Source organism: Electrophorus electricus, chromosome 5, assembly GCF_013358815.1.
Source record: "Electrophorus electricus isolate fEleEle1 chromosome 5, fEleEle1.pri, whole genome shotgun sequence".
Lineage (NCBI taxonomy): Eukaryota > Metazoa > Chordata > Actinopteri > Gymnotiformes > Gymnotidae > Electrophorus > Electrophorus electricus.
In genome coordinates, this window is record NC_049539.1 from 24,981,733 (window position 1) to 24,997,934 (window position 16,202).

Sequence of the window (16,202 nt, forward strand, 5' to 3'; positions counted from 1 at the left end):
CGGTCAGACAGTTACGGCTCTGTTTATACAGACACTCAGTCGTAAGGTCCGCGGAGGGGGCTTCGTCCTACGGCTTGCAGGCTAACATCAACTCTACTTTCAGTTCTGTCACGATTGTCTTGACTTAAAAAAAGGAACATGCAAATAATGCTAGTATAAAACACACAGATCAGGGGTACAGGGAGGGGAAAGGGGGATTGGGGCTTGTGATCCTGTCAGGCGCCAGGGTCGCGGGGTCAGTAGCCATTCTCTTTGGTGGTTATGCTGACGAGCTGCTTGGCGGCCTTGGCGATTTCGTAGGCGCACTGGATGACCTGCTGCGTGAGCAGCAGCGGGTCAGCAGGCAGGTCGGTGCGGTCCGGCCGGCACGCCCCCCGGCACTCGTCCCGCAGGCGTCGTGCCCCACCCACCAGCGAGCGCAGCGCCGCGCGCGCTGCCGCGGAGCCCGGGTCCTGCCGGACGAACGCAGAGAACGCAGCCTGGAGTCGCGCGGCGCTTCCAAGACATTCGCACAACATCGCCAAAGCGCTTCCTCCCTGAGAACGCGTGCTTACCTGAGGAAACAGCGCCACCATGCTGCTCACAGCCACGTGTATTCTTTCTGCCCAGGATACAAAGCTGTGTGGGGGCAGGGAAGGAGACGTTAGACGCCGGGAGGCCAAGAAGAGCCGGAGCCAAAGCCACACCCACCGCAAAACAGTCCATTAGTAGGATTAGGACATTAGGATTAGGGAGGGGGGGGGGTCTCACTCAGGTCCTGTAGGTCCTTGGCATGTCAGTGTTTAGTGGTCTTTAGATGAGCCTGGGCTGACACTAAAAGGCCCTCTGACCTGGCGACATTACCCCGACATCTCAGATTAGACCTGTTAGGAATGGAAACCTTCCTAGACCTGCTAGGAACGTAATCCCACCAAACCACTGAACTGTAAAACCTTACGTGTACAACCCATAAAATGACTGCTCCATGTAGATTTAGTATGTTATGGTAGCAAAATTAGTGAGGTTTAAAATATATAAACAAAAAAACTGAGAATTGGGTATCATTAAAAAACTACATTATGCACTGGAAATATCTGGGGTTATCTGTTTTATTAAACCTTTATTGCTACAATGCCTTCAAACGTCCTGGACACATGATGTGTTCAGGCTGGTGGTCAAAGCAAATTTCCCCCAGATTTCCAGAACATTCCTTTTACTTTACATCTAAAAAATAAAATGTAGTAGAATCAAATATGAAAATACATCGTGGAAGGGTTTCTCAGCTCTCATCAGCAGTGATTAGTGATTAGTCACCAACACTTTTTGCAAACCTCGCCCTCGTCTAAACATGCAGCCAGGGCTGATAAACGTTACGCCATCCACCCAGCAGCACTGGGTGGGGTTTGGGGGTGGGTGGGGTTAGTGAGCGAGAGAGGAAGAGGAAGACACTGTGCCTGGGAGGCAGGTGCACAGGCCCGAGTACCAGGAGGCCGGGTCGCCCGGGCCCATCGGGTTGCTGGCGGTCCCGGAGCCCCGCCCCCCGAGGGCCTGCAAGGAAGAGTTGGGCTTGTCGGCCCAGGGCATCAGTGTGCTGAAGCAGCCCAGGCTGTGGCGCAGACGCCGGATGCTCTGCCTCGCCTCGGGCGGCCTGCCGGAGGGCGGGGCCAAAAGCCCATGCCACCCCCACCGGGGATAATTGGCAGCCCAGGGGCGGGAAGAGCAGAGGGATGAGAAGAGATACAGAGCATGAAAGAAGAACTGACCAGCAGGGCAAATATGGAGCATTTTAAAGAGGATGGAGGAATAACCACGAGGCAAGGAGGAAGAGGATGGATATCAGCAGGAAGCTGTTGGGATTGAGGCCAGGATATCTCAGGGGCCGGATGGTCTCTCTCTCTCTCTGAGTTATGCATGTCTCTCTGAGCCTGATACCATTGTGCATGTTCCATCCATGGCGATATAACGTCTGTGTATGTGGGTCTCTCTCAGGATAGTGCACCCTCTGGTGTTGTGTATGCATCTCTCCGATACGCTGAGCAGAGTGTGTCTCTCTGCAGTGCCAGGGGTTAGTGCTGGACGTGTCTCTCGGCACGTCTCACCTGTCGTGCTGGTCCTGCTGGGCGGCCCGCAGCAGCTCCTGGATGTTCTTGGTGATCTGCTCGGTCTTCTGGATCACCTCTTCCGTAGTGGGGAGGGCTGGCATAGGCTCCGCCTCCCGGGACTGCACCTCCTCCCCCTGCAGTCTCTTACCACCCACGCTGAGAGAGAGAGAGAGAGAGAGAGAGAGAGCGAGAGAGCGCAAAAGAAAGAAAACAGGCTAAAGGCTAGCTGACTAGTTATATTCTATATATGGTTTCTGTGAGTTTGCCATTCTGATAATGTCTTCCATGGTCATTTGGCTACAGTGTCTGTCATTGTGCCTTAAATTTAGTATGCCTTACAGTCAGCACCTTAGTCAGTGTGCCTTGATAAAGTGCTGTCTGCCATCATACTGTGGCTGAATGAAATTCATTTTTAGCTCTGTTTGAGGAGAGACGGCATCTCTGGTGCAAAGATAATAAGGCGAGGAGATGTAATCGGCGAAAGCTCTCTACCCAGAATGCTCCAGCTCAGAATCGTTGACTGTGTTGTCATAGTCACCCTCAGACACACTGCTCTTCTTGTCTGCCTTGGAGATCTAAAGACACGATGCACACAGAGGTCATAGAACACCATAGGACTGGTGACACACACATGGATCACAACACAACAGGACTGGTGAAACACACAGATCACGGTACGCCACAGGACTGGCGACACCCGTCGTGGCATACAAGATGAATAACAGGATTAAATAAAAAATGGTTTACGTCCTTCGCATGTAAAATTCTTAAGACAACCAAATGACAAAGATGTATTTATAACTGATTTTTTAAGTGACACTATCACATGTCTTATTTTGGCAGCGGCTGCATTGTTGTCTGTCATCATTTCCTTCCAGATAAACGGCACTGGTACCAAGATCTGTGCCAAAGAATTAAAAAAAAACGCACTTTACGGGACTTCCGTGTAAAACAGCGCACTAAAACACTACTACAGCCAAGATTTTGGGTTACGGGGTTGTTATAATAAATAATCAGGCTGCCATTGGGGATGCATTAGTGAGCCTAGACATTTAGGCACAGCTCTGCAAGTTATGTTATACACACGAGAAAAGAAAAGCGATTAAAGAGAGATTAAAAAGCGATTGAAGTTGGCATTTATGGGCATCTTGCAAATCCTACGGCATTTCGGCTTTGGTAATGCTGCGGTCGAAAAATTCAGCGATCTAATTCGAAATGATAAACTTGTGTATGCCGACGGAGTCCGTAAACGATGACCAGAGCCTAGTGAATTGGGCCCAGCGTTCAGGCTGGAGTTTGGGACAAATCCATCTTGGTTTCATTGAAGGAGTGTTGACACTGAGAAACAGTTACAAAGCGTTGGTGCTTGGTTAAACTGCAGACCGAACCACAAACACTCTTGAGATACTTCACTAACAACCCAGACACAAGAGACAGCTTAAAAGCCTTGTCTCCTATGGGTAGTGCACGTGAAGAGGCACATCACTTTCAGGCCAAGCGTTTATGCAAAGTACCTCAACCTGCACACAGTAGCAGTGGGGTAGTGGAGTCTCAGTACTGCAGCAGACTAGCTCAATTGCAGTGGGATAGCTGAGTCTCAGTAACACTAGGGACTAGAGTAGCTGAGTCTCATTAGCACTGGCTAGCTGAGTCTCAGTAGAAGTGGGGTAGCCGAGTCTCAGTACAAGTTAGCTTAATAGCAGTGGCTTGCTGAGTCTCAGTAGCTGAGGGCCAGCCAACACAACAGCAGCAGGCTAGCTGAGTGTTAGCACTGCAGAAGCCAGAAACAGGCAGAGCGGCTCTGCACACGACTATGACGGAGGTACGTCCCGGGTGGCAGCAGCAGCCCAAGGACTGGCGTAGACACCAGCGGGTGGAGTAAGGGGCATCGCCTGAGGTGGAGGAGATGGACCAGAGGAGCGCGGGTGGCGGAGAGGAGGTGGAGAGCCGAGGGGGCCTCTCCGGCTGGGTGAGGCCCCACCCGGGGGCGCTCTCGTCCCATGACGAGGAGGGCGAGGAGGGGAGGGACAGGAGGGAGGAGGAGGAGGAAGGGCCGGTGAATCCAGCCAACCTGAGCTACAACAAACAAAAGGGGGCGGGGCAGACTTTGAACCAAACAGAAAAGATAGATGAGGGTAGCAGAGGTCTGGGGGAGACCTCCTGTATGACTTCCTGCATGACAGTCCTGTTGAACCACAGCACCAGCACGCCTGATTCAGCTTAGCCGGTCCCCAGTCCCTTCATGAGCTGAACCAGACATGCTGGTGCAAATACGTGGCCCAGACATGCTGGTGCGAAAACATGCTCCAACAAGGGTTTTATACAACCACGCACTGTCTGAAAAGTGCGTTGAAGGATATAGCTTATGAATGGAACAGCCTACTAATTACTAGAGGTTTATAACCTGTGATAATAATAGTCCACACTTCTAACAGATGGTGTTGCACCCCCTAGTGGATGGTAGAGGACCTGCACATCCACAAACAAAAATCAAAAATCCCATCACTCCTGATTTATGTTCCCACTGCTAAATGTACATGCAGCTACAATAAATAACCTCAGTGTTGTTGAAATAGTTACGCTTTATTGCAGTTTTTTTGTTGTTGTTGCTTTTCTTATAAAGCATGCATCGTGTTGTTTTAGAAGCAACAAAAAACTAACTAACCAAAGTAATGATTTGCTTTTTTAAGCAATGACAAGTGAACAGGCAACATTTGAAATGTGCTTTTAGTGATAGAGTAGGTAGAGAATGTGAGAACGACTGGAATTTCACGGCTTATTTGAGAATATTTTTATATTTTGCTCACACACACAGCTGTGTAACTACAATTCCACATCTTTTTATAAATTTGGTCTTGAAACAAAAAGTGAACGCATGTTAAGTGGGAAGGAGACAGGAAGAAAGAGAGAAGAGGAGAGAGGGTTAGAGCCCAGGTGTACTTACATGGGTGGGACAAGCTTGCAGAGAGGGGAACTGCTCCAAGTAAGGGGACTCGCACTTGGGGAGAAACGGCGCCAGTCCTGAGCTGGTCTCGTACATAGAAGTGGAGCGGGACACCCAGGCACAGGGGTGACGCGTCAGGACGACAGGGGGCAGGGGGACTAGGGGCCCCCCAGCACCCTGATAGTGAGGCTGGGTGGAAACCTGATGCTTAAGAGAGCTGTTCTCAGTGTGTAGGGAGTGACACTGGGTGAAGAGACAGAAAAGATACACAGAGAGAGAGAGAAAGCGAGAGAGACAGACAGACAGACAGACAGAGAGAGGGGGGAATTGGGAGTTTCAGGGTAAGAAAGACTGAAATAAATCAGCAGAATTTGCAAGAGAGCTCAGCTGGCAGTAAAGGTGAAGCTCCAGGAAGTCACCATGCTAATCTGTCAAAATCTGCAAGTGGCTGATCTTAACGCTAAAATCTGATACTGTGCAGAAAACGAAGATTGTCACGCACAGGAAAACGGTGCCTACCCAAAAAAAAAGACATTTAAGCCTCGTCTTAGAGGCACCATATACCTAAACGAGATCATAGTGAGCTAAGTCTGTGTACTAAGAATTTCGCGCCATTTCAAGTTTTCTGTGTTTCGTCTCCTTGCCCATTGTCGGCGGTGGACTCCAAACGTCATCATATTCAAGGCACACAGCTCTGTTCCCCCTGACTCCATCTCCAGAAGCACAGAGCACATCTGAAACCCACTGAGCAGCTGTGTTCTTTGTAAAGCTAAAAAAAACAAAAAAAAACAAAACCCAGGACAAAACACCAACAACTGCTCCACATTGGCATCTGTTCTTTGAGATGCTTCTTTAAATCATCTGTACTGGAAACCGCTTCGCAGGGCATAGCGGTACATCTGCGACTATGACGCGCAGATCGCTGAAACTCTACGGGCTAGGAAACGCTCCGTGTGCAGGGCCGCGCAGCCATGGGGAACACAGACGTTCCAAAATCAGACGACAAAACCGGGACAATTCACGTCAATGCCCATGCGATCAGCATGCTGAGATGGAGTGAGATGGAAACTGCATTCACAAAAACTGTGAGTGAGACCACAAGGATTATACTGCACAACATTTATTGGACATCAGCCAGTGCAAATAAGACATGCGACAACAAATGATCATTAGCATACCAATTCAGAAGCAAGATAATTTTAATAGCACTTTTTGTGTAATAAATTAATGTTTTCCAGATCAAAATAAGGCACAAAAATAAATGACATGCGTAACCACAGAAGGGTTCTGGAGACTTGATTAACATTCCAGTAAGACATCGGGTTATTCCAGGCTGCATTCTGACCCAGAGCGGAACGCGCCGGGTCAACCCTGCCATCTTCAGCAGCACCTGAAGATGTGGGAGCCATGCAGGGTGCTCGGACGGGCCGGAAGATCGGCGGTGGGCTCCTGGGAACCGCTACTCGGCGAGGTTCCTGTCCTGAGAGGAGAGACGGGGACAGTGAGCCTCGGCGCTCTGCCACCTACACGAGGCGTCTGGGCGAAGCTTTGTTCTGAAGCGGTTTCGCCTTGCTCACCCTGGGACTGCTCGGGGTGAAGGGCACGACAGGGGGCGCTAGCACCTGGGTTCACTGCCAGTACTCTTTCACCTGAAATTCTAACAGCTGCGATACCAGGCCCCTTTATGGCTGAAACCGAAACTGCTGAAACTCCCATACCTTCTTCTGAAACTCAAACTGCTGCGACACCCACACCTCCTCCTTAAACGCTGAAACTGCTGAAGCTCCCGTACCTTCTCCTGAAATGCCAAAACTGCTGAAACTCCCATACCTTCTTCTGAAACTCAAACTGCTCCAACACCAACTCCTCCTGAAACGCTGAAACTGCTGAAGCTCCCGTACCTTCTCCTGAAACGCCGAAACTGCTGAAACTCCCATACCTTCTTCTGAAACTCAAACTGCTGCGACACCCACACCTCTTCCTAAAACGCTGAAACTGCTGAAGCTCCCGTACCTTCTCCTGCATGACACGCAGCTCCTTGCTCATCGTTGTGTTCATCTTCGTCAGCTGCTGGATCTTGGCCTCCGAGGCCGCCAGGGCACCCTTCACCTCCAGAAACTCGCGCACGCTCACAGGGCCGTCCGACACGTCAGGGTCCAAGTGCTGAGCAAGTAAACGCGCACAGAATGACAGGTGTGTGTGCGCGGAGGAGAACACTGGCTTCCTGACCAGCAGCACGGTGCAAAAGCCAGTGGGCATAACCACATAAGTCAGTCAATGAATGAATGAATAAGTAAGTACTGTCCAGCAGATGGCGCTAAAGAGCCGTTTCTGTTTTTCTTGGACAAACTGTTTCTTGGGCTCAAGTTTAAAGTCTATGTTCTAAAGTCTTAAAAACATTTGTACTAGGCTGTAGGATGTGATACTAAACTACATCGTTATATTGAACATTTAGCACAGTTGAACAGTCTGGGCGTGGTCCTAATATTCTAATAAGCATGCTTGATTGACAGCTGCTGTCACAGACTCATGGCCTGCTACACTGCTCAGTCAGCTCAGATCATCCAGAACATTTGATTTATTGATCGGCTGTCGGGATGTAATGAAAATGTATTCTTAAATGTGACATTTAAAAAGAAAAATGCCTGTAAATGAACCGCGTTTCTTCGCCTCCTCCACTTCTGGCGCTCACCTTGGCTCTGCTCGCCCTCCCGCCGGGCGCGTCCTCGTCCGACGCCACGCTGTCGTAGTCGGGCTGTTCGGGGTCCTGGCTGTCGCTGCCGCTGCGGTCGCTCCGGCGCTTCGCGGTCAGCCCGTCTGCGAACGACCACGGAAACGTTTTTTATTATTATTATTACTATTTAAAAAAAAGAAAGACACGACGCCGTCGGACCGCAGGAAACGCTTAGTCGTGTCGGACTAATGCACATTGGGAACACGGTTCGGCTGGTGGGCGAAACCTTTGAGGACGGCGCACGAGTTCCCGAGCTGACGGCGCCACGCGTCGCTCAATATGTCAACGACGAGGGTCGCAAACTCGTGAGCGTTGAACCTCGCAAGCTTCTGCCTTCCCTAGAAAAAAGCGGAGAAACGCACAGTAACTGCAATGGACACTGCAGAAAAAAAAAACAAAACACACTGCACACACTCTGCTTACTTTCAAGGTGGGAAAACGAAGGAAATTCACTTATAGAAGTTCCTTATTTTGTGTGTGCCTCTTAAAATGAAACAACAATAAAAAAAAATTGTTTTAACTCAACTCGAATCATTTCTGACTCTAATCCCTTCTCCTTTTTTAGCTCATGCTTTGATGGTGTGCTGCGGTCTGTGCACTGTGCTGTGAGCGCGTTTCCTGCCTGCCTCGGCCGGCGTGGGGCTCGCCGGGCGTAGCCGCTCAGACTTGCCTGGTTGCGGGTCGACGAGTACTCGGGGTTCACCGGAAGAAAGGGTACGGCGGCGGCGGTCGCCAGCGCGCTGTGGGTCTGCGTCGTGTGCCAGACTGAGAAGCAAACAAAACACCGCAGCGTTTCACACTTGTATCAGACACAGCAGGAGGCTATACGGGACTGCCAGTGTAAAAGGGTGAGGTCTGTGAACTCTCATTCAGATGTTTGTACTGTTGCTGTTCATCTAGATTTATTTATGTGAACCTGTTAAGATACTGGCTATGGTTATTTGTATAGGCAGGGCGCCCGTGGAGTCCCACCAGCGTCTGTTTCTCTTCTGTCCACCTCGTCGTACACGTCCATCGCCAGCTCCTCAAACAGTCGGTTACTGAGCTGCACCCATGTAACGCACGCACACACAAAATAACATGGACTGTGTTACTGATAAACTGTAGATTTACATAGTACATATAAGATGTCCTATGTACAGATCACCGCAAATGTAACTGTTGTACAGTACTACAGACATTATGACTGTAGATAAATACTCAACTATTATGAGTGTAGATATTCATTAAATGTATGATGAATGTATAACAGTTAATTGAATGACGAATGTAGATAAACACTAACTGTATGAATGTAGATAAACACTAACTGTATGATGAAGGTTGATAAACACTCATTAACTCATGGATGTGGATTAAAACAGACTCACCAACTGCAATTTTTTTTTCGCAGCTTTGGCAAGTTCTGTCAAATCTTGAGTGCTACAGGAATGAGAAAAGTAAAAGGTCATTAAAATCTGCATTTTGAAAGGATTACAATCCTTAAATAACATACACAGCTACGAGAAGTGGAGCCAACTTCTTTAATGTACATAAAAGTAAGATTGTAAGGTAAGATGTAGAAATAAGATTAACTCATTAACCACTTACACATTTCTTTCACATCACAGAAAGCAATAAAGGTAAAGACGAGTCAATCAGACAGGATATGACACAGAAAATTCCAGAAACTCCTCAAGAGCAAATACGATCCTGGGTCATAATTTTAACATCATTACCTGTCTGCCAACTGTGGTATTATGAAGTGCTGTCCATTTCTGTGATCTAAATATTAAAAAATAAACACAACCGTTGACCAGCAACTTTGGTCTATTGTCATTTAATTACAATAGCATTACTAAAAGTAAAACTCATTTTCAGTTATTTTATCAGCACAGCTATTAAAGAAGTGCAAATCATTAGGATTCATCGTAATCATCACAGTGGCACCCTTTAAAACAGCTTTTTACAAAAGGTTATGAAAGGTCACATAGAACATCTACACTAGTTCACATGCTGCGATTTGGCCAGGAGAGTGTGACAGTTCTGGAAACCCTGGGAGGTGTTTGGTGCTTTGGCTCACCTGGTTTCCTGCCACACAGGTAAAAGGCTAGTCCGTCCGTCAGCTCGTACTGGATCTCCACCAGACGCTCCGCCAGGTCCATGTGACCAACCTCTCTGTGGAAACGGATCACAGTTTTAACCCTTAGAGAATGCCTCTACCAGTCAGTGGTAATGGTAAAACTGCACTGGGAATACCTCTACCAGTCAGTGGTGATGGTAAAACTGCACTGGGAATACCTCTACCAGGTGGTACTTTATAAGGAGGCAAATTGCCATCACCTTGCGTAGTCGATGGGCGTTTTGCCATTGACGTCCGGCGCGCCAGGGTCAGCTCCGTATACACCGAGCAGCTCCGCCTGCGAGACCTGTCCTGCCTTAACTGCCACATGTAATGGTGTAGTGCCCTTCTCCTGCTCAAACACGCACGCGCACATTAGAAACACACTAAAGTCATGGCCATATCACATTGCAGAGTAGTTTTAGATGGTTGTACCGGGTGGAAGAAGTTGGCGTGAGCGCCGAGGGAAAGCAAGCGCAGTGTGGTCTCTAGATTCCCGGTCCTCACGCTGGAGTGGAGTTGCTGAAGGTTCACACACAACGTCTTACAACCACAAACTGCATATGAGGAACCTTTTGGTTTCCACACTAAGTGCTTACTTGGTTATTACAACTAAAAGTTTTCAGTTAAACATGTAAATGTTCTTTTAACATTAACTATTCAATTTAAATATTAAGATAAAAAAGAAAACAGACAAAAAAAAAAAAAAAATCAAAACCAGAACACAAGTAAAGTGGTCTTCCTCACTTTGCTTAGGTCCCTTGCTGCGAGAAGGTCCTCGTCCCTACAAGGTATCCGATGTACAAAAGCCAGCATCTGATATTTGGCTTTTATAAACTCAGCTTTGTTTGGGCTTTGGAAGAGGAAAGAGACATGCTGTAACACAACTTTAAACACTCTACGCTAAAAGCCGTTCAGACTACTTTGAGTCCTCGGCAGCACAGAGACTTTGATGTCAACCTTCTGGTGGCATTTAACTACTAAAAAAAACAGTAACAGTATGCAACATCAAAGGCCCTCAAATGAGATGAGAGTGCAATGCCACACAACCAAAGAAAGGGCCGCCACCCACACGGACATAAAACAGCATCTGCTGAAGGTGTTGACTTTTACATTGAAAGGAAAGTTGATAAAAACTTGATATACATTGATCAAAACTGCCATGACAAGTAGCAGATTGTGAAAATGAAAAAAAAAAAAAGCAAACACTTGAAAACTGAAAAAGGGCTATTGGACAATTCTGCCAGTCCGGTAATTTTTTTTTTTTAATGTATGAGGGTAGGGGACACCAGGACCAGGAAATTCAGGACCAGCATTATGTATGGAGCACTCCTCCTATTGGCTGGTGGTGTTTATTACTATTGCCCATAATTGTGGAGCAAGGCTGGCGGAGCTCTCCTATTGGCTAGCTGCTGGGTCACTTACTGGAGCTTATCATAAACCGCAGTCTTGCGTCTGCTCCCCATGGCAGAGGCGGGGTCGAGCAGGGAGTGCTCCCAGATGGAGTTTGCCCCGTTATTGTACAACGTCTGGACCATCTGAGGACATGGGGGAGAAAATGTCTCCATTAGCGGAAAGGGCCCCCAAGCAAAAGCAAGCCAAATGAAGAAAAATGTCTGTACTGGTAATATTAAATGGCCCTTTTATAAGGGAAAATAAGGGAATAAATCCCAAGTTTACAACAGTGATATACATGAAATAGGCTCAATCTGGCCTTCAAGGAGTATGGAGTGTGTGTGTGTATGTGTGTGTTTACAGGGATGGATATATATTGCGAAACAGAAGGATAAGCTAAAGTTGAAGGTGTCAGGTTTGGAGTGAGTATTTGTGCACTCAGGCCTCAAATATGCAAACATGTTGTAATACATGTGTCTGCGTGTGTATGTGCAAGTGCAATTAAAGGTCTCGCCTAGAGCTGAGAGGGAGTCTGTTGTTTGTATGAGCAAGTTGGCGCACATGTGCATGTTTGTGTATGTGTGCACTGTAAGGTCTCACCTCTGTGTGTGACCTGAAAGGTTTCATGTATAGCCATGTAGGGGGCCACATGTGTGTATGTGTATGTGTGTGTGTGTGTATGCCTGTGAACTCATACGTTGCCAGAAGCTACAGAATGCCAGAATGCATGTAAGATTATACAGAGTGTGTGTACTAACAGATAACACCTGTGCATGTCCATCTCACCTGTAGGAGGCCAGGCCATGTATGTGTTTATATATCTCTGTGAGACCAATGCACCCACCACGAGGAACATCTGACATTTTCCACCTTGTGTGGAGTTTTAGTTACTGAGATTACAGGTGCCAAAGAGTGTAAGAAGAGCGGTTTTCATCATTTCTCTCTGCGAGTTTCACTCCGAACAGCTTCTCAGACCTTGGACAGTGCCAAGAAGGCTTCACTCAACATTTAACACCATAGAGAGGGGCAGGTCCTACATTATTGGCATCAGAACTGCCACTGTAATCTGTGAGTAGCTTGCCAAAACTGTGTGATTTTATCCAAAGTTTGAAGCCAGATCATCTTACACTGACAGTTTCATAGTGAGCCAACAACTTTGCACTGTTGAGACTGAAACCAAGTAGCTGGTAAAGGTAACGTTAGCTACTAGCAAGCTCAAGGTAAAGCTAGCTAGCTAACTATATAATATGACTACCTAGCTTGTTTATATGGAGTTTCATTTTTATTTTGAAAGATTTTTATCAATCCCTTTGTCAGGTAAATTTCTAATTTATATTTCCATCACATGTTTCAATACATACATGTTTAAAGTACTTAATAAATGCATTCTATGGCATCTTTAAAGTTAGGGTCAAGGTTAGATGTAGCATCAACTGAACTGTCTACAGTACAAGACTCTGTGTGTGTGTGTGTGTGTGTCTCACCTGTAGCTGTGTGGGAGGCCAGGCCGTGTGTGTGAGATGGCGCACTTGTGAACTATGGCGTCCCAGACTGCGGTGTACGCTGCAACACTGATCACATATCAGAACCGCTCTGTTCACCGATGCCCACTGAGGGTCTGTCACAGGACAAACAACAAACCAAACAAACAAACAGGCCCATGTCAGACATACAGACAGAGTCAGGGCCGTGTCTGACAGCGATCGATATCCATTACATTTATTGGGGCTATCGCCTGGCACCGGGCAACGTAAACCACGCACTTCTGAGCGATCAATACTCTTCACAAGCAGCAGCTGCGGTAATAACATAATGCAGCGGATCACATAACGGAGACTGTCTGAATCCCCGACAACTGCCAAAATAAAATATTTAAAAAAACAACAACGCACAACACTATCCGGATGGCGCGTGACCTTGGGCACATTATTGTAAGCAAGTTTTGAAATGATGATGACTTGTAATTTGCATACGCAGGCCTAAATTAAGCACTCTCACACTGAGGCAGTTTGCCTGTTTGCCTTGCAGCTCTGAGGATGTGGCCCTGAATACTTCCTTGTATGGCCTAAGCCAAAAGACAGCTCGTTACGTACAGATGTGTAACTTCCTCTTTAACTGACTACAAATCTAACCACATTGCAACACACACACACACACACACACACACACACACACACACACACACACACACACACTTGGGCCTTCCATTCTACTGCAAGTGAGACACCACTGAGCAGAAATGTATTGCCAGGTGAAAGAGAAACCTTTGGGGAAGTAAATCCTGTACTGTAGCCCTTTCAAACTGCATTTTAAAGACAAAACCAATAGGAAATGCGTTCATAATAAAGTACAACAGTCTATTAAAAAAGTACTGGAGCGTTTTTCTTCGTCTAACGCCAAAGGCCAAACCCTCTGACGTGTTTCCTGTGAAATGCATGTAAAGCTAAACTGGTAACCTAGGTCGATCGTGACTCGTTTTCTGCCTTGCATGTTCTACAGTCTCTCCACAGCATTAGTTACCATCGCACGCGCCCACCCCCAGTCTGTGCCACGGGCGCGCACGCGACAGCCCCTCCCACACGCGCGAGGCTGACGGTACCGGTGTCGATGATGCGTGCGTCTAAGCAGCCGGCATTGGGAAAAAAAAAAAAAAAAAAAAAAACTTCTGCTCTGTGTCTGATTTTATTTTAAGCTTCATATTTAGCGCCATATTCAGCCCGTCTGTGCCGCGCCAGTTGCTACCGCCCCACCACCACCACACACACACACACCGCACGCGGGCATATAGTCGCACGCGCTCTCGCGCTCGAAGGCGGTTGGAACGCGGGAGCAAGAAGGGTGGAATACAGCTCGCGAGGGCTGGAATGCCGAAAATAGCGTCCGAACCTGGTTGGGAAAATGACAGTGTTTGCGGGAACACGCTTCATACGAGCAAGGGCCAATTTAACCGGCCTGTAGCCGTTTGGAGTTACTCCTATGAGAAACTGACAACAGTTTGAAATCTAAATGACAATATAGATCATTTATAACACAGTCATTTACTGTCACTGTTACATGAAATATAGAATTGCTGGAATTGCCTGCATTATCACTGACCACTTTTCCACCTAATATGGAGGGGCCTGCACCACACACACAGAGAGAGAGAAATATTACAGACTGACAGCCAGACTGGCAGAAAGAGCAACTGTTTGCCCAAAAGATTTACTGACTAGCTGAGATGAGGCACAACCACTTCCTCAGAGCATAGGAACCGTCCAACAACAGCTGAGAAGAGGCCAGACGCTTGGCTCGAGAAACGGCTCCCTTTCTCTTACTCTTTCCTGTATCCCTTTCCCTCTCTCCCTCTCTCTCTCTCTCTCTCTCTCTCTGTCTCCCTCTCCCCCTCTCTTGCTGTCTTTTGGTTCCAAATGCATCCACCAACCTCCTCCCTTACCCTCAGCTAAAATAAAACACAGGCCAGAATGACTAAAAATATTTCCGCCCCTAACAACAACTGGGGGGGGGGGGGGGTCTCCGATACAGTAATGCAGGGCAGGTGGACCACAAGGCACGACCATCTGAGAGACCCAGTGAGACGCAGGGGGAGCGCATCGGCCACGGGACTGACAGCTACTGTAACAAAGCCTGGCACCCGTTAAATCCAGTCCCACTTCCTCAGAGGGTGTGAAGACACGAGAAGCTATTCTGAGCTGTTCTCGTGGTTATGTTTAAAGGGTGTAAAACATCATACAGTGGAGAAGGTTTCTCCTTACTAAGATGCATTCATCCAAAATAAGTCATTTTACTCTTTACCTGTTTGAAACAATTTCAGGGCTTGTGGTAGATAACACCTTTAGACATATGGGCAAACATCTACCTGACCAAAAACATGCCGTTAAGGGGATTAGATAAAAGTATACAAAAACGCAGGTAGTAATGTTGCAGGTGGAAAAGTGTTAATGTGTTACTCTCATTTTTAAAAAGAAACGAGACTAGGGTCTTTCTGCATTTCTGACCCCTGACGGTAACAGAGCTTTGCCTCTTCCTCCGTACCGGTTACAATGCCATTGCTTTGGGGTCAGTTTAACCATCAGCAGGGCAACACAAGATAACCTCTTAAGATATTCAGCGAAAGTAATGCGAGAAAGTGGTGTTTTTACTGAGAGAGAAGACCTAGCTACCTAGCCCGCTAGCTAACCTCAGTTATCTGTAGTCGGATTCACCAACTACTGTTACCGTTAGTCTGCGGCTTAGTGCCTGTTTTCAAACGCGGATGATCGTTGATATCTTAGCTGTGTTGACAGTATCTACTCAGATAAGCTTGGGAAGTAAACGTCTCACCTGATGTGCCGCAGTCCGCACAAACTTCGCCGTTTCGTATCCGTTTGGACATCGTTGTGCAAACGCTGCGATCACCATTTAACAGCGAACTGAACTATCCGCACGGAAACCATCACTCCTCTTATCATGCGAGCCTTTATTAAATGTACGTTAGCTAGTTAACCTAGCTGGCGTTCCTGATTAACGAGGACTGCAGGAAGAGAAGTTGTGTTTTCGAGCTCCTTACAAATGCGCACAACTATGGGGGACAGAAACGCCGCACAGCTGCGGAAACTCAGCACACAAGCGCCTGTCATCTCCTCTGACAGCAAACTTGAGTTCCGTCCAGGGGAAAGCCGCTATCCAGCGCTATCTACAGACGAGAAAGACGTTGGTGCAATGTCTCTTCATTACTACAGACCCTTCAATGTGGCATCATTCTCGTTACTATTTTATTTCAACTCCGTAATGCCAGCTAAGTTAATACTGTATTTCAAGTGAAGCTAATTTTGGGTATGGGAGACTTAATACACATTTACTCATTGCATTTATAATCCCTGGAAACACGTCAGGATATTTTTTATCCTGGCAGGTTTTGGTTTAATGCATACTGAAACGTATTTATGTCTCTGCCAACACGTCAGG

General features: G+C 47.3%; 1 protein-coding gene across 4 annotated transcripts; it reads right to left on the minus strand.

Moving 5' to 3' along the window:
* Positions 1-148: 148 nt before the first annotated feature.
* Positions 149-16,062, minus strand: git2a (G protein-coupled receptor kinase interacting ArfGAP 2a). Of its 4 annotated transcripts, XM_035525866.1 has the most exons (22): positions 15,579-16,062; positions 12,740-12,873; positions 11,286-11,398; positions 10,608-10,713; positions 10,296-10,382; positions 10,082-10,212; positions 9,822-9,916; positions 9,478-9,523; positions 9,350-9,355; positions 9,130-9,181; positions 8,732-8,804; positions 8,430-8,524; positions 7,986-8,097; positions 7,718-7,842; positions 7,039-7,188; positions 5,026-5,268; positions 3,912-4,157; positions 2,574-2,656; positions 2,079-2,237; positions 1,463-1,627; positions 555-618; positions 149-452 (listed from the first exon to the last, which is right to left on the minus strand). In XM_035525866.1, exons 1-22 carry the CDS (start codon positions 15,628-15,630, stop codon positions 237-239), a joined length of 2,553 nt encoding a protein of 850 aa, XP_035381759.1. In that variant the 5' UTR covers positions 15,631-16,062; the 3' UTR covers positions 149-236. The 4 variants fall into 4 exon arrangements, with proteins under 4 accessions (XP_035381759.1, XP_035381760.1, XP_035381761.1 ...); XM_035525867.1 differs by lacking the exon at positions 9,350-9,355 and having other exon boundaries at positions 15,579-16,059; XM_035525868.1 differs by lacking the exons at positions 3,912-4,157; positions 9,350-9,355 and having other exon boundaries at positions 15,579-16,055.
* Between the last annotated feature and the right edge of the window lie 140 nt (positions 16,063-16,202).